Below are 20255 nucleotides of genomic sequence, written 5' to 3'. Positions count from 1 at the left end.
ATATTGCTCAATGGAAGATGCTCTCTAAAACATCCAGGTGGCTGCCATTCAGGGTCATGCATTTGGTCAGTGATGTTACTACTGCTACTAAATATTCAAACTAAATGCCAACTGGCTGTTACTTAAGGCTGTAGAGCACATGCATTTTATCTCTCTCTTTAAGTGGTCTCAGTACCACTAGATAGGACAGATCAACACACCCAGAAGGTGTGTGGGTTACATAATGTATTACTCAGCTTGAGAAATGGTGATTAGAGGCCCAGGCTGACTTGGTTCATGCCACTTAAATGGATTGCTAGTGAATTGCCTCTACTGGTCCTTGTCTACAGAGAAAAGCTCAGGTTAGAGGAGTAACAGAGAGAGATACAATAGACTAAGTCAAATTAAATCCCGAGTCCCTTCATGGCGGCAGAGACTGGTTTGGGGCAGAGAAGGCTTCTCCAGAGTATGGGGGGGAACAGGCAGCTAGTGTCACCCAAAAGTCACCCCAAAAGTAGGCTAGGCAGCCAGAGTTGCAGTGATTCAGCACAGCCAAGCTGCAGCTTCTAAGGTGAACTTCTAGGGAGCTCCTAATGCAGAGTTCAGCTGCTTTCTGTCCCTTGTCCCCACCTGACACCTTCCTGGAAATACAATTTGCTCTTACCTGCGAGAGTATCATGCCCCCTTAGAGCTCAGTAGCCCACAAAGCTACAATTTTGAGGTGGAGGGAACTTCTGGGCCTATGTGTTACTTCTCTGCAGCTTTGTTTCAATCGGCGCCTCCTGACTTTATACAGCCACCGATTCTCAGTGGAAGGGGATGTAGCACTTATTTTTCTGGCCAACACAGCGTTAGCAGTTACCAAAGGATCCTTTCTACTCATCCTCTGGGTCAAATTCATCTCTGTTATTTTGGGGATCTGACTCTATCTCGCTGGTTCCATAAACAGGAGTAAAGATACCAGCCTAATAGTGCTGTAGACCGATGTTTCCTGATATTCCACAGAACACGTACAGCAAGCTGCTGTCTCCTATGCTACTTCCCCAGTATGCTTCAACCATGAGCTTCTCCAGATGTGAGAGGAAAAGCCAGTCGTCACTGCTTGCTCTGTCCTTGCAGTCTCTGCTGAGACTGTTCACTAGATTGAGACGGTTTTTCACTAAGAAAAGGAGCCTTTAAACAGACTGGGGATTTTTAGGTCTTGTAGCCAGTGGGATAAAGATATAAAAAACAAAAAAAACACACAATCAATCAGCAGTTATAACAATTGCATTTTACTGTAGCCCTGGAATGCAGGAATAATTATTTAATCTCAAAAGGTACAAGTCCATTTATTGGGCAATGGGAAAATGGCTTAGCAGGTTGTTTCTCTACAGTTAAATTTCTACCATCTACTCTTGAGTGTGATTAGATATAAAAATGCCTCAGGTGATAACACTGGTATCAGTCAAAACTAGATCTGGTCAGATTGAGAAGAAAGTCTGCTGAGCTGAGTTTAAATTAAGAGGACAGGGAAGATTGCTTTGCTATCCCTTAGATTTTCAGTGGTGCACGGGGAGTTATGAACATCACTGCCCTTAAGGTTAATGTAAATCACACAGTAGAAGAGCCATACACCCACTGTGAATGTATGTGTTATAATGCATAAAAGCTAAATGTAAGCAGCAGTTATGGCAAAGCTGAAGGTTGTTGCCGTACATTTCCAGCTGCATAGGGTCTGAAGCTTGTATGAAAATAAACCTTCAGTTCATACAGTTCAATCTAGCTCCTCTACTTGCTTTCACTTTCCTAACACAATGAGGATCACAGATTTCAGCTAGTCATTACAATTTTTTAATCTCCCGCTTCAGTTTCTGAATCTCCAGATACAGTTTCTTCAGTTCCAGCAGGGTTCTCAGTTCTGTCAGAGGCACATCACAATGGAGAAACTCTTTACTCTCACGTGCTCCTGCGCATTCTTCAGTGTTGCTTTGCTTTTGCTATGAAACAGAGGAAGAGGGAATGGGGTTATGCTGCAGAAGAGAAGGATTTACCTTGAAGTATGCTTGCTCCTTTTTGGGTTTGAACCCTCAGTCAGTGTGTTACATAGATCTGTATCATACAGTCTGTCTGACACAGGCCTGATACTGAAAAGATCTTCACACCCATAATTCTTATTGACTTCTATAGGGGCTGATAGTTCTAAGCAACTTTGAGAAAGTTCTGAACAACTTGCAGAATCAGGCACTTGGATTGTCAACTCCTTGAGCCAGAACTAGGCCTCCATTTACATTTTCACAGTGCTGAGCACACTGGCAACTACTCATTAAAACAGTCATAAATTTGCTTTATACTGTTCCCAGCCCAGCAGAAGATATGCCAGGTCTCATACCCTAGACTGCATTGGAAGCCGCTCTATTTTATAATATGGCCAAGTTTTCATCCTGTGTGATTTTACCTACCACATTTTACTTTGTTTTTCTTTTTCTTTTCTTTTCTTTTGGCATGGAATAGGTGTTACAAAAAGAAAAAATCTCCTGCTTCAAAGAACGAGAAAGGATGGGATGAAGGACGGACATTCTTTTGCTTTCAGATCAATTCATTTCCCCCTTCTATTGTATCAATTGCACATCTCCCTACTTGGTCCCATTGATTCATTAAAACAATGAGGACTAAGACTTTAGAAATGCAAAACACTGTTTTGATATTACTTCAACAAATCCCTCTGGAGTGTCATACTTACACATTTGGGTAATGCTGTCCAGTTGCCGTTGGCTGAGCAAGTAATGCTCAAGCTGTCTGTTGTAGGCAGGTACCAATGGTCTGAAAAATGGTACCCAGGAGAGCATTTGAAAGTAATGCTTTCATTTACATTGTACCACATTTTCTCATCTAATGCATTGACCATTCTTCCATTCTGCACGTCTGGCTTTGAACACTGAACTGAAAGGAAAAAACAGACGAGAAGGCAGTTCAGTGAGAGGAGATGCACTGTGAGTGCTGCTTATTGCCTGTAATGGAAAGAGGCAGCTCTACCTAAGGCCCCGTGCCCTTGGTTTACTTCACTGCAGCTGTTTTGGTTTAATCAGAGGAATAAACTACTTTTAACATCACGCCCACCGTGACTCGCAAGAAAAAACAAACATAATGAGTTCAACAAGAAAAGGGCGTGTGTGAAATCCCACCCAGTACTGTGTATCATGGGCATTTCATGGAGTCATCGGCAGCTGAAACTCCACACTTGGGGGAGCAGAGCACAGGTGCTTTGTTGGTTCATTTAAGGAAGTTTTACTGGGACAACTGTGAATCTGTCGTTCACTCCCTTGCACACTTGTGGCCTTCTTCTAAATAGCCTCTTTAGGGTACTGCAGAATTAGCCTCCCACCCCCGTTGCAGTGAGGGACAATTGCAAGTCAGTGGAGTTGCCTTGGATTTACACAGGTGGGGCCAAGGGCAGAACTTGGTCCTTAACAGTGTCTTAGGCTTCTGTAGTGACACTCATCCTGCAGGATGCCAAAGGCTTTGATTAGAGACCCCAGTGACGGGCTCTGTACAGACCCCTTAGATAACTGTAAGGAACCTCTTCCCCAGTGAAACCACCACCTCTGGGGGCAGTAAGCATGAAGGGCTATTTGAGGACGGTCTACAGAATGCAGACCTGAATGGAGAACCTGATTCTCATGCACAGTACTGAGGCCTCTGGCAACAGAGAGGGGCTTAGTGTAAATGAGACTCAGTCCCTGAGTCCTTAAAGTTTCATCTGGAAATCAGCCCTGACCACCCCTTCATCTCACCTCCAACCCCCGCAAAGTAGTCTCTACAGAACTGAATGTGTCTACCTCCGAAGGAAGAAAGGCTGAGTCTGCTTTGGTGAGCTTCAGGTCTGTGACTCTGTGGAGCCAGACTTGTCAAACCTGAGGGTTCGCACACTCAGCCATTCCGGCCAAGGAAGGGCTAGTCAATATCAAAGTCAGAGGCTGTTGGGGTCTTTTGGTTTTTTTTGCAGGCTCAGAAGTCATTGCTGTTCATTGGCATTGACTCAGCTGAGCAGTACAAGGCATCACTTTTTCAGATTTTGGTACAAGCAGCCTGTAGTCCTTGATAAGCACCTTTTCTAAACTGGAAAAATCCATCATTAAAGCTGGCCCACTCCTGAAGAAAGCTTCTCAGATCTAAACACTGAGGTTGCTTGGTCCTTATCCTATTAAATATATATTCCACTGATAAATATTTGCTGCTTCTTTGGGTTCCCTTCCATGGTACAGCCAGGAGAGTTTCAGCAATGTGTGATTAGTCATAATTAGCATCTTTCTTTCAAGTACTTTCCTAATTAGTCCTCATAACACCTCTTCAAGGTAGCTTGGATCCATGATCTCCATTTTTACAGATGGGAAATGGAGGCAGAGAGGAGAAATCCCTTGCTCAAGTCACCCAGGGAGACTGGCCTGGGGCAGGAAGAGGGTAAAAACTCAAGGGTCTTGGTTTCCAGTGCCACGCTCAGACCACCTCTCCCCTTATGGTGCTGTTACTAGAGCTCAGTGTACACGTGCCAGACCAATCGCCGTACCTCAGTTCATCATTTACACTTACCGGGCTGACAACTTGGCACAGGAGGATTCCAGGCGTTGTCATCCTGACACTGACTCACTCTACTGCCATGGAGCAGGTAGCCTTCCTTGCAAGAGAACCGAACAGTGACACCGTATGTGACAACTGGGTTGGGAACCAGATCCAGGAGATGGGTCAGTGGGGTGGGGGGAAAAGTCACTGGGAGTGAGACTCAGGCATCAGCTGGGACAAAGGTCCATTGGCTGGTGGCACTGGCCAGTGACGAAATCAGTAGGGAGTAATTTTTATATGTTTGACAACAGCGGTCTGTGGCAGTTCCAGGCCAACAGTTTAGGTGGGGCACCGTAACCCTCCTTAGCTGCTCTCTAGCTCTGCCTGGGGCTAGTATCTCAGAGCCCATTCGCAAATCCCCTGATGCACCTGCCAGGCTGTACATGTTAAGCATCTCCTGCATGCAGGGGAATCCTGCTGCTCCTACTGCACTCACTATTCCATGTGGGTTGCAAGAACAGCTGTCCCTGCTGGGCTCCTTCACATGGAAATTGGAAGATTTACCTGGTTATTTTAACAGCTGTGGGATCTATTCAGCTCTGGCAGTTTGCAGCTAGCACAGCAGTGGAGCCATCTGCACTCCAGGGTGAGGTTTGCCACCAGACCAGGAGGGATAATGCTCCACCCAAAGCTTTAGTTTCCACCCAGGGAGCCATACTGGTGAGGATACCTTGGGTCAGTGCAGCCTGAGTGCCATAGCCACACCCCCTCCCGGCTTTTCACCACCCACGTCAGCGGTAATCCTGGACTTCCAAGATGATTGTGGGAGGGATTAGGAGCGGCAGACAGCTCTGCTCATTTTCAGCCCCACTTACAAAAAGGGTTGGGATGTTATACCTGGGTCTCCTGAAAGTGCCCTCTACCCTTTGTAATTTAGAGTCATGGAGAATGACTTACCTTTGCACTGCGGGGCAGGCCCGCTCCACATCATATTTACCCCATCAGATGTGCAATAAATGGAGGACTCTCCAATCAGTGATAAACCGTCTCCGCAGCTATAGGTCACTTGTGATTCATAGGGGAAATATTCCTTCATCCCACCATTGTGCAGCCCGTTCGTGAGAGTTGGAGGTCGGCCACAGGCTACACATGGATAGAAACAGTGTAAGGCCCGATGCTCCTCTCACTGACTGAGGCAACAACTAGGGCAGCCCACGAAGTTACAGGGGAATCTAGCACTTGGTATTTAGACGACAGGTAAATTCTCTTTAATGGGGGCTGTTGATGCTCAGCTGCTTGAAAGATCAGTATATTGGTCAGACCACCCCCCCCCCCATAGTGCTTAATCCTTCCACAATCTCCTAGGCAACCATCCCAACCCTCCTGCAACCTACCAGCCCTCCCCGCGTCCCCCAACAAGTGTCTCAGTCCCACTGCCCACAACATCTCCCTCAGTGTAAGAACTATCCCACTCCTGCCGCCCAGCCACACTGAATGAAGAAGGGGAGTGATTGTAGAGGATGTTACAAGGGGGCTGAGCCAGGACTAACAGGAGGAAATTAAGAAAAGGAAAATTTAGGCTGAACATTAGGCAGTGCTTAATTTGTAATGAAAGAGGTGCCGGGGCTCAAACAATTTTTTTTTAAACTTTCATAACTGATGCAGCAAGCCCAGAGGGGCCGGGGCTCTGAATTGCCAAGCCCAGAGGGGCCGGGGCTCTGAACTGCCAGGCCCAGAGGGGCCGGGCGGCTCAGCCCTGGCACAAATTAAGCAATGATATTATGAAAAAACTTACGGAAAGTGAGATCTAAGACTCTTCAATAATCTAAGCAAAGGGGTGAGGGTCTCTTCGGCTGGCACATTTAACCTTCAGCCAGAAGCAGGCCTGGAGTTTAGACTGTAGGGAATACTTAGATGTTGATCCCCTCCCCCAGAATTGGACGAGGTCATTTATTGGCTATTTATTAATAACCTCTGAGGATCCTTCTAACAATCCCTCTTGAAGTTGAGAGGTAGGGAGGCAGCCTTCCCGCTATTGTTACTACAATCAGTGGCAGCATATTTCTTCTGAATGGTAGGTTCTCTTCCCGTTTATACTCACTTTTATCACAAAATGGTACTGGAGGGTGCCACATCCCATCGCTCCAGCACACAATCCCCTCACTGCCTCTGAGGATGTAGTCAGGATCACATTGAAACACAACACGGTTGGCATACGTATATTCAGTTTCCACTGGAGAGATCTGTTTTCCATTTTCAACCACTGGCTTTGGACAATGAGTCTCTGAGCAACACCAACAGAGTTTTAGATGTTTTTGTTCAGAATAAGATAGAAGAAAAAAGTCACATTTGCCACAGTATTTAAAGTTATGTATGTAATATACATGTGTGAGTGTGATGTTTGGGGCTGCTTATAAAATTAGGGTGTTCAAAGTTCTCCTATCTGATTAGGGCTAGCGGGCAGAGGACAGCTGAGCAGGTGAAAAGTTGTACAGTAAATGCAGTTCATCACATCACACTGGTATCACCATGTCTACGGTACAGACACATTCACACAGCCAAATGCTCAATGTGTCCTGGACCAGATTTTCAGAGGTGCTGAGCACCCACAACTCCAGCTGCAGTCAGATCTGCAGGTGCTCAGCACCTGGGGGCCAGCCAGGCCCCAAAGTGCCCACCCCCATAAGCTATTAAATTGCTCTTACATTTGTATATCAACTAAAGCAAAGAAAATTCAGCTGAAAATTACTTACTCTGACATAGTTCTGAGATTTTAGACCAGGTAAAATTTGTAAGACAAGTCACATGAGGAGATACACACGCATCCCTGGAGTAACCTGGTTTGCAGGAGTAGGTCACTACAGTACCAACTAGAAACTCTCTGTGATCGCTTCTGTCAGCGCACGCAAGCACTGGCGGGTAGGAACATCTCCCTAACAATCCAAAACAAGACAGGGACCTGTAAAAGTCATTGAACCCTGAAACCTATGGAGAGTGAAGCATCCTAAGAATGTGGCATGTGAGACCCAGCTGTTATGAAATTATTGGCCTACATTCTGCTCACCACTGCACTGAGCGCAGAACTTGGTTCAGTAACCGCAAAAACAAGTAGGGCTGAATCGTGGGCTGGGGTACATGACAATGCAAAGTTATGAGGGGAAGGGACACAAACTGCAATGACTACCTGGTTCACAGGGGATAGTAATAGTAAGCAATGCGAAGCATGAATAGCAGTAATCTGTAGTGAAGTGGTGTGATGCTAGCCCCTGCATAGAATTAAAAGGAGAATTGTTACATTGTTAAATACATCACCTTGCTTGAAAACAGTAAGTTTTCCCTTATGAAAAGATGGAATAAAGAGTTAGGATCTTATAGCAAATTTCCATTTGTATAGCAGCTTTTCTGAGTAGCTTTATAAACATCAGTGAGAGAATTCTCATCATACCCTTCTAGAGGTAGACACATGAAAATAAGGAATCTCCATCTTCTATGCTGTCACAGGGACACCACAGGTGGTGTGTTCAGCTTTTATAAAATGGAAGTAACAGGCACTTTCTTGCTCTCATCCGTGAAAGGTGTTTTCTTTGCTCTCCCCTGAGCTGGGAAAGGACAGGCACCAAAACATTCCATGAACAAACACCCCTAAGTCAAAATCCAGCTTTTCCACTCTGCAGTCTTCTCAGTTTAGTGCCGCAGATGAAGATTAACTGCACCAGCATTTGAATTACCTCCCAAATTCAGAGCTGTTTGTATCTGGTGTTGACTGGCCTCAGACTCTGCTCTCCGCAGCAAGCTGCACATGGTCTTTCGGGCAATTAGCCCCTGTCTTTTCTCACCCATTGCTTTTCCCCTGAGGTCTGAACTCTCTGGTGCTCATTTGATTCCCAAAAGAAAGTGAGAAAGGAACTTCAACAGAAAAAGGCTGCAGCCTAGATAGACATAAAATGGAAGAAAGGAAGCCTTGGCGGAAAAGACAGGCAATCTATTACACACCAATCATATCACATTCACTCAATGTTACGACATGCAACAGAATGAGTTTTATAGACTATAGAAAGTTGCTCCAATATAGACACCCCACAAAGCATCACCCTACTCTGTCACACACTTACCTAGGTCACAAACGGGTAGCTGCGGATACCACTTGCCATCAGCTTGGCATTGAATCCTATCAGCGCCCCTGAGGATGTAACCAGGATCACACTGAAACGTTACACTGGTTCTGTATGTATAGTTATGTGGAAGTGGAGATTTCAGGCTTCCATGTTGAATACGTGGGACTGGACACTGAGTCTCTGCAAAACACCAAACAAGGCTTTCCAGATCCTTTTATTACTTAGTGCACGTCTTTTTAAAGTGCTGATTAATCCTCCCCACACCTCTGCAAGGCAAATAAGGAAGGAAACTATTTTACAAACAGAGAAACTGAGGCAGAGAAGCAAAGAGACTTGTCCAAAGCCTGAGAGGAAGACAATGGCAGAACCAGGATTAGAACTCTGAGGTCTCCGTTGCCCAGCCATGTGCTGGCACCGCATCACCTCTCCATACATTATAATTATTCAGGATCTGAGCGTGTGTGTCAGAGAAGTGGTCAGAGCATAGCCCATCATTATATACATCCTACTCCCAAATATACTTCCCATGTTATATACATCCCACTCCCAAAATTATACAGGAAAATTTCATCTACTGTCATCTATGCACTGGCTTTCTTTGCTGCCGCTGACTAGGTAGCTTTTGTTACAAGAATGACACTATATGAAATATCTTTGTAGTCATCCTTCCATTTTCAACCACTGAGGGAAAACAGCAAAGAGGTTGGTGCTCAGTCTAAGACAGGGAACAATGAAAGCCAAGACACATAGAGGATCTATCTAGTTGGATCTATCTTCCAAGCAATCTGAACTTTGTGAAAACGCATGGCCACAAGAGAACGTCATATTTTCTTAATCTTGCTCTTGACCTTTGTGTTTAAGGAAAGTTCTTATTTCCACAGGCAGTCGCAACAGATCATTTCTTATTGCACTGGATTTGTGATGAAATTTGACTACTGGCAGGTCTCCTGGGGGGATTATGGGAATACTGGAGATGGGACAATGCAGCATTCAATACATGAACACCTTCCATGCTGCCCGCTCCTCCCTGCAGCTTCCTGCTGCTAAGTCAAGCCACCAGAGTCAGTTCAACATTTTGGATTCAGACTATTCCTGCAAATGTACTGCTATTGCAGACAGGGAGGATTATAGGTTTAAGGGGATGCTGTCAGGACAGCTGTACTGGGAACCAGTAGCCAGAATAAGGGGCAGGCAGAGGTGGTGGAGAAATCAGTGTGAGAGGAGCAGGGCCGGCTCCAGGGGTTTTGCCACCCCAAGCAGCCAAAAAATAAAATTTAAAAAAAACCCGCGATCCGATCTGCGGCAATTCAGCGGGAGGTCCTTCACTCCGAGCGGGAGTGAGGGACCCTCCGCCGAATTGCAGCCAAATACCTGAAAGTGCCGCCCCGCTCTGGAGTTGCTGCCCCAAGCACCTGCTTGATAAGCTGGTGCCTGGAGCTGGCCCTGGAAAGGAGGACAAGCATTAGCTTAGATGTGGGTCAAACACCAGATCACATACACCTCTACCCCGATATAACGCTGTCTTGGGACCCAGAAAATCTTACCGCTTTATAGATGAAACCGCATTATATCAAACTTGCTTTGATCCGCTGGCGCACGCAGCCCCCCGCCCACGAGCACTGCTTTACCACATTATATCCATATTTGTGTTATATCGGGTCGCGTTATATCGGGATAGAGGTGTATATGGGTGCTGGGTGAAGAGGAAACCTACAGTGTGCATCTCAGGGAGTAGGTTGGGAACATTTAAGGCACTGGAAAGGAGTGGTCAGCAATGGGATGGCAGAGGGTGGATGGGTTATGGGACACATTGCACCAAATCATTCAAAAATCTTTTCTACCCTTTTCCAATATGAGTCATTTTAGTGTAATGCAGAATGAGTTACCTTCGCACTGAGGGGTCGGCTCGCTCCAGGTTGGAGTGACCTCATCACCAGCGACACACTGAATGGAGGCTTTTCCAACAAGTGAGAAGCCTCTGTCACATTTGTAAGTTACCGATGAGCCAACAACAAAAACTCTCTTGCCCCAGTCATTGTACTGGCCGTGAGAGATGTTCGGGGGTTGGGCACAAACTAGAATTGAAGAGAGAAAAATACATTATTTATACAGTAGATAAAAATCTCTAAAAAGAAAAGGAGGTGACAGATTCCCAGCATTTCCTGATGCCATTACAGGAAAAAACAGTCTTTCCATAGTGCCTGAAAGAACACCCCAGGTATGTCCAACAACCTGCTATCTCGCTGTTCATCTCTTGCTGTGCATGGCATCAGGACAGCACACACAAAAATGATGAAAAGATGGTTAAGAGTTTATGTGGCCATTCGGCTGCTGTGACAGTCAATCACATGCTCCGTGAAGGGCATTGAAACAGGGATGATGATGATGATCCAGAGAGATGCTGAACACCTGCAGCTTCCATTGACTAGAACGTCAGGCCTTGACTCCATAAATTGGCCCTGTTACACTTCCACCCCTCCAAATCCAGATCTGAACCTCCTGCAGCTGCTCAAAGTTCTCCCAGCTTCCCAATCTTCCTCCAAGCTACCAAAGCCTCCGAGTCCCCCAACAAACACCTCAGCCCCACCCCCACAGCTGAGCCTTCGCTGTGGATACAGAGCCATCCTTATCCCCAGCTGCCCATCGCTTCCAAACTAGCAAAGGGGGAGGTTAGTTAGGGTGACACAAGGGGATAGCCCTAGGTCTGAGGGGTATGTAGCAGGGTGGTCCCCTGCTCTTGTCCTGAAGGGCTTAAAACAGCCCAGAAGAGGGCTAGGATGGGCAAGGTAAAATACTGGTTGATTGGGGGAAGTGGCTGCAGATGGGGCTATGCCCCAAACTGAGCAACAGGGCCTTATAAGAAGGTCAAGGAAGCCAGGAGAAAAAAGCCTGTAGAGGGAGAAGGGCCTGGCTGCAGGGAGTTAGACACAAAGTACCTGAGTGAAGCAGGGCTGGGAAAAGGCAGAGGAGCTTGAGAGCTCCAGCCTGGAAAAAACCAGGCTCCAGCCTAGCATTGAGCTAAAAGGTACTGGGGGTTGCAGGGAGCAGCCCAGGGGTAGGCCAAGGCAACAGGTCCAAATCCTCCTTGCCAGTGATGAGTAGGCTGATATTGCAGTCTGCCCCAGGGCTAGACAATGACTGGCAGTAGCCATATACTGAGGCAAGGTGGGGGTTTCCCAGGGAGGGGAGACCCTGAGAGAAAGGGGTTACTGCCAGGGGGCACCACCCCATGTAAAAGGGCACCGGGTCCAGGGAGGGCCACGGGGGCCAGAGGACAGGCAGATCATTGGCCTGCAGAGGGCGCTCCGGAGCTGGAACTGAGCTAATTCCCAGATGTCATCAGCAGGAGGCGCCGAAGGGGTGAGTCTGCATGTCTACAGGGCAATATAGTTTTTCTTAGTGGATGGTTTTAGTCATTGGAGGTAACCCATGGAATTAAAACACATTTTCATAGCATGATGGTAAACTAGTCCCAGGGATGCTCATGTACATACACCCACAGCTTGTGTGGGTGTATGTACAGGGTGTATGTCAAAGTGACTAAAATCCTCAGAAGGCCCTTTGAAAATAATTGGATGCCTAAAACTCTGAGGAGCTTTATAAACATCGGTGAGTGAATTATCATCATACCCTTCTAGAGCTAGACACATGAAAATAAGGAATCTCCATCTTCTGTGCTATCACAGGGATACCTCAGGTGGCATGTCTAGGTTTTGTAAAATGAAAGTCACAGGCACTTTCTTGCTCTCTTGCGTGAAAGGTGTTTTCTTTGTCCTCCCCTGAGCTGGGAAAGGACAGGCACCAAAACATTCCATGAACAAAAACCCAGAAGTCAAAATCCAGCTTTTCCATTCTGCAGTCTTCCCAGTTTAGTGCCGCAGATGAAGATTAACTGCCCCAGCACTTGAATTATCTCCCAAACTCAGAGCTGTTTTTATCTGGTGTTGACTCGCCTCAGACTCTGCTCTCCGCAGCAAGCTGCACATGGTCTTTCAGTATTAAACCCAGGCAATTAGCCCCTGTCTTTTCTGACAAAATGCTTTCCCCTGAGGTCTGAACGCTCTGGTGCTCATTTGATTCACAAAAGAAAGTGGGAAAGGAACTTCAAAATAAAAAGGTTGCAGCCTAGATAGATATAAAATGGAAGAAAGGAAGCCGGGGGAAAAAGACAGGCAATCTATTACACACCATTCATATCACATTCACTCAATGATACGACATGCAACATAATGAGTTTTATAGACTATAGAAAGTTGCCTCAATATAGACACCCCACAAAGCATCACCCTACTCTGTTACACACTTACCTAGGTCACAAACGGGTAGCTGCGGATACCACTTGCCATCAGCTTGGCACTGAATCCTATCAGCGCCCCTGAGGATGTAACCAGGATCACACTGAAACGTTACACTGGTTCTGTACGTATAGTTATGTGGAAGTGGAGATTTCAGGCTTCCATGTTGAATACGTGGGACTGGACACTGAGTCTCTGCAAAACACCAAACAAGGCTTTCCAGATCCTTTTATTACTTAGTGCACGTCTTTTTAAAGTGCTGATTAATCCTCCCCACACCTCTGCAAGGCAAATAAGGAAGGAAACTATTTAACAAACAGAGAAACTGAGGCAGAGAAGCAAAGAGACTTGCTTAAAGCCTGAGAGGAAGACAATGGCAGAACCAGGATTAGAACTCAGAGGTCTCCATTGCCCAGGCATGTACTGGCACCGCATCACATCTCCATACATTATAATTATTCAGGATCTGAGCGTGTGTGTCAGAGAAGTGGTCAGAGCATAGCCCATCATTATATACATCCCACTCACAAGCTGATACAGGAAAATTTCATCTACTGTCACCTAGACACTGGCTTTCTTTGCTGCCATTGACTAGGTAGCTTTTGTTACAAAAATACTCAAGAGTGATATGATATGTAAATACAAATATTTTTGTTGTCATCCTTCCATTTTCAACCACTGAGGGAAAACAGCAAAGAGGTTGGTGCTCAGTCTAAGACAGGGAACAATGAAAGCCAAGACACGTAGAGGACTGATGGATCTATCTTCCAAGCAATCTGAACATTGTGAAAACACATGGCCAAAAAAGAACATCACATTTTCTTAATCTTGCTCTTGACCTTTGTGTTTAAGGAAAGTTCTTATCTCCACAGGCAGTCGCAACAGATCATTTCTTATTGCACTGGATTTGTGATGAAATTTGATTATTGGCAGGTCTCCTGGGGGGATTATGGGAATACTGGAGATGGGACAATGCAGCATTCAATACACGAACACCTTCCATGCTGCCCACTCCTCCCTGCAGCTTCGTGCTGCTAAGTCAAGCCACCGGGGTCATTTCAACTTTTTTGGATTCAGACTGTTCCTGCAAATGTCTACTGCAGACAGGGAGGATTATAGATTTAAGAAGATGCTGTGTCAGGACAATTGTACTGGGAACCAGTAGCTAGAACAGGGGTCAGGCACAGGTGGTGGAGAAATCAGTGTGAAAGGAGGACTAGCATTAGCTTGGATGTGGGTCAAACACCAGATCACATATAAGGGGTGCTGTGTGAGAGAGGAAACCGGCAGCATGCGTCTCAGGGAGTAGGTTGCTGGGAACATTTAAGGCACTGGAAAAGAGGGGTCAGCAATGGAATGACAGAGGGTGGATGGGTTATGGGGACACATTGCACCAAATCATTCAAAAGTCTTTTCTACTCTTTCCCAGTACGAGTCCTTTTAGTGTAATGCAGAATGAGTTACCTTCACACTGAGGGGTCGGCTCACTCCAGGTTGGAGTGACCTCATCACCAGCGACACACTGAATGGAGGCTTTTCCAACAAGTGAGAAGCCTCTGTCACATTTGTAAGTTACCGATGAGCCAACAACAAAAACTCTCTTGCCCCAGTCATTGTACTGGCCACGGGAGATGTTCGGGGGTTGGGCACAAACTAGAATTGAAGAGAGAAAAATCCATTTATACAGTAGATAAAAATCTCTAAAAAGAAAAGGAGGTGACAGATTCCCAGCATTTCCTGATGCCATTACAGCAAAAAACAGCCTTTCCATAATACCTGAAAGAACACCCCAGGTATGTCCAACAACCTGCTATCTCGCTGTTCATCTCTTGTTGTGCATGGCATCAGGACAGCACACACAAAAATGATGAAAAGATGGTTAAGAGTTTATGTGGCCATTCGGCTGCTGTGACAGTCATTCACATGCTCCGTGAACAGCACTGAAACAGGGATGATGATGATGATGATGATCCAGAGAGATGATGAATGCCTGCAGCTTCCATTGACTAGAACGTCAGGCCTTGACTCCATAAATTGGCCCTGTTACACTTCTACTCCTCCAAATCCAGATCTGAACCTCCTCCAGCTGCTCAAAATTCTCCCAGCTTCCCAATCTTCCTCCAAGCTACCAAAGCCTCCGAGTCCCCCAACAAACACCTCAGCCCCACCCCCACAGCTGAGCCTTCGCTGTGGATACAGAGCCATCCTTATCCCCAGCTGCCCATCGCTTCCAAACTAGCAAAGGGGGAGGTTAGTTAGGGTGACACAAGGGGATAGCCCTAGGTCTGAGGGGTATGTAGCAGGGTGGTCCCCTGCTCTTGTCCTGAAGGGCTTAAAACAGCCCAGAAGAGGGCTAGGATGGGCAAGGTAAAATACTGGTTGATTGGGGGAAGTGGCTGCAGATGGGGCTATGCCCCAAACTGAGCAACAGGGCCTTATAAGAAGGTCAAGGAAGCCAGGAGAAAAAAGCCTGTAGAGGGAGAAGGGCCTGGCTGCAGGGAGTTAGACACAAAGTACCTGAGTGAAGCAGGGCTGGGAAAAGGCAGAGGAGCTTGAGAGCTCCAGCCTGGAAAAAACCAGGCTCCAGCCTAGCATTGAGCTAAAAGGTACTGGGGTTGCAGGGAGCAGCCCAGGGGTAGGCCAAGGCAACAGGTCCAAATCCTCCTTGCCAGTGATGAGTAGGCTGATATTGCAGTCTGCCCCAGGGCTAGACAATGACTGGCAGTAGCCATATACTGAGGCAAGGTGGGGTTTCCCAGGAGGAGACCCTGAGAGAAAGGGGTTACTGCCAGGGGGCACCACCCCATGTAAAAGGGCACCGGGTCCAGGGAGGGCCACGGGGGCCAGAGGACAGGCAGATCATTGGCCTGCAGAGGGCGCTCCGGAGCTGGAACTGAGCTAATTCCCAGATGTCATCAGCAGGAGGCGCCAAGGGGTGAGTCTGCATGTCTACAGGGCAATATAGTTTTCTTAGTGGATGGTTTTAGTCATTGGAGGTAACCCATGGAATTAAAACACATTTTCATAGCATGATGGTAAACTAGTCCCAGGGATGCTCATGTACATACACCCACAGCTTGTGTGGGTGTATGTACAGGGTGTATGTCAAAGTGACTAAAATCCTCAGAAGGCCCTTTGAAAATAATTGGATGCCTAAAACTCTGAGGAGCTTTATAAACATCGGTGAGTGAATTATCATCATACCCTTCTAGAGCTAGACACATGAAAATAAGGAATCTCCATCTTCTGTGCTATCACAGGGATACCTCAGGTGGCATGTCTAGGTTTTGTAAAATGAAAGTCACAGGCACTTTCTTGCTCTCTTGCGTGAAAGGTGTTTTCTTTGTCCTCCCCTGAGCTGGGAAAGGACAGGCACCAAAACATTCCATGAACAAAAACCCAGAAGTCAAAATCCAGCTTTTCCATTCTGCAGTCTTCCCAGTTTAGTGCCGCAGATGAAGATTAACTGCCCCAGCACTTGAATTATCTCCCAAACTCAGAGCTGTTTTTATCTGGTGTTGACTCGCCTCAGACTCTGCTCTCCGCAGCAAGCTGCACATGGTCTTTCAGTATTAAACCCAGGCAATTAGCCCCTGTCTTTTCTGACAAAATGCTTTCCCCTGAGGTCTGAACGCTCTGGTGCTCATTTGATTCACAAAAGAAAGTGGGAAAGGAACTTCAAAATAAAAAGGTTGCAGCCTAGATAGATATAAAATGGAAGAAAGGAAGCCGGGGGAAAAAGACAGGCAATCTATTACACACCATTCATATCACATTCACTCAATGATACGACATGCAACATAATGAGTTTTATAGACTATAGAAAGTTGCCTCAATATAGACACCCCACAAAGCATCACCCTACTCTGTTACACACTTACCTAGGTCACAAACGGGTAGCTGCGGATACCACTTGCCATCAGCTTGGCACTGAATCCTATCAGCGCCCCTGAGGATGTAACCAGGATCACACTGAAACGTTACACTGGTTCTGTACGTATAGTTATGTGGAAGTGGAGATTTCAGGCTTCCATGTTGAATACGTGGGACTGGACACTGAGTCTCTGCAAAACACCAAACAAGGCTTTCCAGATCCTTTTATTACTTAGTGCACGTCTTTTTAAAGTGCTGATTAATCCTCCCCACACCTCTGCAAGGCAAATAAGGAAGGAAACTATTTAACAAACAGAGAAACTGAGGCAGAGAAGCAAAGAGACTTGCTTAAAGCCTGAGAGGAAGACAATGGCAGAACCAGGATTAGAACTCAGAGGTCTCCATTGCCCAGGCATGTACTGGCACCGCATCACATCTCCATACATTATAATTATTCAGGATCTGAGCGTGTGTGTCAGAGAAGTGGTCAGAGCATAGCCCATCATTATATACATCCCACTCACAAGCTGATACAGGAAAATTTCATCTACTGTCACCTAGACACTGGCTTTCTTTGCTGCCATTGACTAGGTAGCTTTTGTTACAAAAATACTCAAGAGTGATATGATATGTAAATACAAATATTTTTGTTGTCATCCTTCCATTTTCAACCACTGAGGGAAAACAGCAAAGAGGTTGGTGCTCAGTCTAAGACAGGGAACAATGAAAGCCAAGACACGTAGAGGACTGATGGATCTATCTTCCAAGCAATCTGAACATTGTGAAAACACATGGCCAAAAAAGAACATCACATTTTCTTAATCTTGCTCTTGACCTTTGTGTTTAAGGAAAGTTCTTATCTCCACAGGCAGTCGCAACAGATCATTTCTTATTGCACTGGATTTGTGATGAAATTTGATTATTGGCAGGTCTCCTGGGGGGATTATGGGAATACTGGAGATGGGACAATGCAGCATTCAATACACGAACACCTTCCATGCTGCCCACTCCTCCCTGCAGCTTCGTGCTGCTAAGTCAAGCCACCGGGGTCATTTCAACTTTTTGGATTCAGACTGTTCCTGCAAATGTCTACTGCAGACAGGGAGGATTATAGATTTAAGAAGATGCTGTGTCAGGACAATTGTACTGGGAACCAGTAGCTAGAACAGGGGTCAGGCACAGGTGGTGGAGAAATCAGTGTGAAAGGAGGACTAGCATTAGCTTGGATGTGGGTCAAACACCAGATCACATATAAGGGGTGCTGTGTGAGAGAGGAAACCGGCAGCATGCGTCTCAGGGAGTAGGTTGCTGGGAACATTTAAGGCACTGGAAAAGAGGGGTCAGCAATGGAATGACAGAGGGTGGATGGGTTATGGGGACACATTGCACCAAATCATTCAAAAGTCTTTTCTACTCTTTCCCAGTACGAGTCCTTTAGTGTAATGCAGAATGAGTTACCTTCACACTGAGGGTCGGCTCACTCCAGGTTGGAGTGACCTCATCACCAGCGACACACTGAATGGAGGCTTTTCCAACAAGTGAGAAGCCTCTGTCACATTTGTAAGTTACCGATGAGCCAACAACAAAAACTCTCTTGCCCCAGTCATTGTACTGGCCACGGGAGATGTTCGGGGGTTGGGCACAAACTAGAATTGAAGAGAGAAAAATCCATTTATACAGTAGATAAAAATCTCTAAAAAGAAAAGGAGGTGACAGATTCCCAGCATTTCCTGATGCCATTACAGCAAAAAACAGCCTTTCCATAATACCTGAAAGAACACCCCAGGTATGTCCAACAACCTGCTATCTCGCTGTTCATCTCTTGTTGTGCATGGCATCAGGACAGCACACACAAAAATGATGAAAAGATGGTTAAGAGTTTATGTGGCCATTCGGCTGCTGTGACAGTCATTCACATGCTCCGTGAACAGCACTGAAACAGGGATGATGATGATGATGATGATCCAGAGAGATGATGAATGCCTGCAGCTTCCATTGACTAGAACGTCAGGCCTTGACTCCATAAATTGGCCCTGTTACACTTCTACTCCTCCAAATCCAGATCTGAACCTCCTCCAGCTGCTCAAAATTCTCCCAGCTTCCCAATCTTCCTCCAAGCTACCAAAGCCTCTGAGTTCCCCAACAAACACCTCAGCCCCACCCCCACAACTGAACCTTCCTTTAGATACACAGAGCCATCCTTATCCCCAGCTGCACATTGCTTCCAAACTAGCGAAGGGGGAGGTTAGTTAGGGTGACACAAGAGGATAGCCCTAGGTCTGAGGGTTAATATAATTGTTCTTGGTGGTTGGTTTTAGTTGTTGGAGGTCACCCATGGAATTAATACACATTTTATAGCATGATGGTAAACTAGCCCAGAGCTCCTCATGTACATACACCCACAGCTCGGGAAATGCCTTTGAGTGACTAAAATCCTCACAAGGCCTTTGGAAAATAATTGGAGGCCTAAAACTTTTTTCAGGTACTGAGCATTGAGATCTGATCCCCTCCGCCCCTCAACAGACACAGAGCTGCAGTTTGCATTTGCACCACTATCCTCCATTAAGAGGAGCATAGGCGGAATAGCATCTTTAATCTGTACTAGGAGCTCCATACAACCCCCAGTAACAAAGGCTGCTATGAGATGCACTGAATCTCAGGGTCCCAGCCCGTAAGGGACTGGGGCCTACTCAGGCTGGCCTAGCAGTCACAGCTGGGCTGACGATTGCCCATCAGGGACAGGAGCCACCAGGCCAGAGTTGGAAGAATCACAGTTCTCCACCATCTATACTGACCTGGTTCGCAAACTGGTATGGCAGGATCCCATGTGCCATCATGTTTGCAGTGAATCTGAGCATTTCCGTTGATATTGCCTTTGATACCATACCCCAAATCACATTCAATTGTAACTCTGTCCTCAAATGCATAGGTCTCCTCTCCAGGTCTACGCATCGGCCTCGGTGTCCCGTTGTTAACATCTGGAGCTGGACAACGAACTTCTGAGAAACACCAACAACAGCAACAGCGTTAAATCACAGCAAAGACAATTGTGTGGCGGCAGATTCATTTTACCAGGTGGAACTGAAAGCTTTGCAAGCTATAGAAAATTGGCATTTCCTTGACATTGCTAAAGAGGCTTGGTTTTAGAGAAAGTTCTCTCTCCTGGGCAGAAACAGCATGTGGGTCAAGGGCCTTCATTTTCACTGTTCTTATGGCAGCTGTTGTGATTGCAGCTGGCAGACTATTTCTGGCCTTCATCACAGATAGACTACGTGATTAGCACCTGCTGTGTTATGACCATACTGTGTACAAGAAGGCAGGTGATATGCTGTGATCTATCCTGATCGCTATCTACTTTAGGTGAAGATGGAGATGGTGGATGGAAGCAACAGATCTGTCTATAAGCATATAAATGTAAAGGTGGCAGATTTTAAGAGGCACAACATGGAATTCA

General features: G+C 46.2%; 1 protein-coding gene across 1 annotated transcript in view; it reads right to left on the bottom strand.

Moving 5' to 3' along the window:
* Positions 1 to 1237: 1237 nt before the first annotated feature.
* The window catches only part of LOC120404017 (complement receptor type 1-like), a 98667-nt gene continuing 79649 nt past the window's right edge, over positions 1238 to 20255 (bottom strand). The window contains exons 43-55 of the mRNA XM_039536030.1: positions 19597 to 19800; positions 18283 to 18447; positions 14393 to 14581; positions 12941 to 13123; positions 10520 to 10708; positions 8631 to 8813; positions 7272 to 7451; positions 6620 to 6802; positions 5442 to 5661; positions 5223 to 5326; positions 4549 to 4671; positions 2702 to 2901; positions 1238 to 1958 (exon numbers count right to left, since the gene is read on the bottom strand). Of these exons, the coding sequence (XP_039391964.1) occupies positions 1803 to 1958; positions 2702 to 2901; positions 4549 to 4671; positions 5223 to 5326; positions 5442 to 5661; positions 6620 to 6802; positions 7272 to 7451; positions 8631 to 8813; positions 10520 to 10708; positions 12941 to 13123; positions 14393 to 14581; positions 18283 to 18447; positions 19597 to 19800 (2279 nt within the window). The 3' untranslated portion in view covers positions 1238 to 1802. The remainder of the gene's footprint in view (positions 1959 to 2701; positions 2902 to 4548; positions 4672 to 5222; positions 5327 to 5441; positions 5662 to 6619; positions 6803 to 7271; positions 7452 to 8630; positions 8814 to 10519; positions 10709 to 12940; positions 13124 to 14392; positions 14582 to 18282; positions 18448 to 19596; positions 19801 to 20255) is intronic.

Source organism: Mauremys reevesii, linkage group 4 (genome assembly GCF_016161935.1).
Source record: "Mauremys reevesii isolate NIE-2019 linkage group 4, ASM1616193v1, whole genome shotgun sequence".
NCBI lineage: Eukaryota > Metazoa > Chordata > Testudines > Geoemydidae > Mauremys > Mauremys reevesii.
This window is presented reverse-complemented; position numbering and strand designations above follow the sequence as displayed.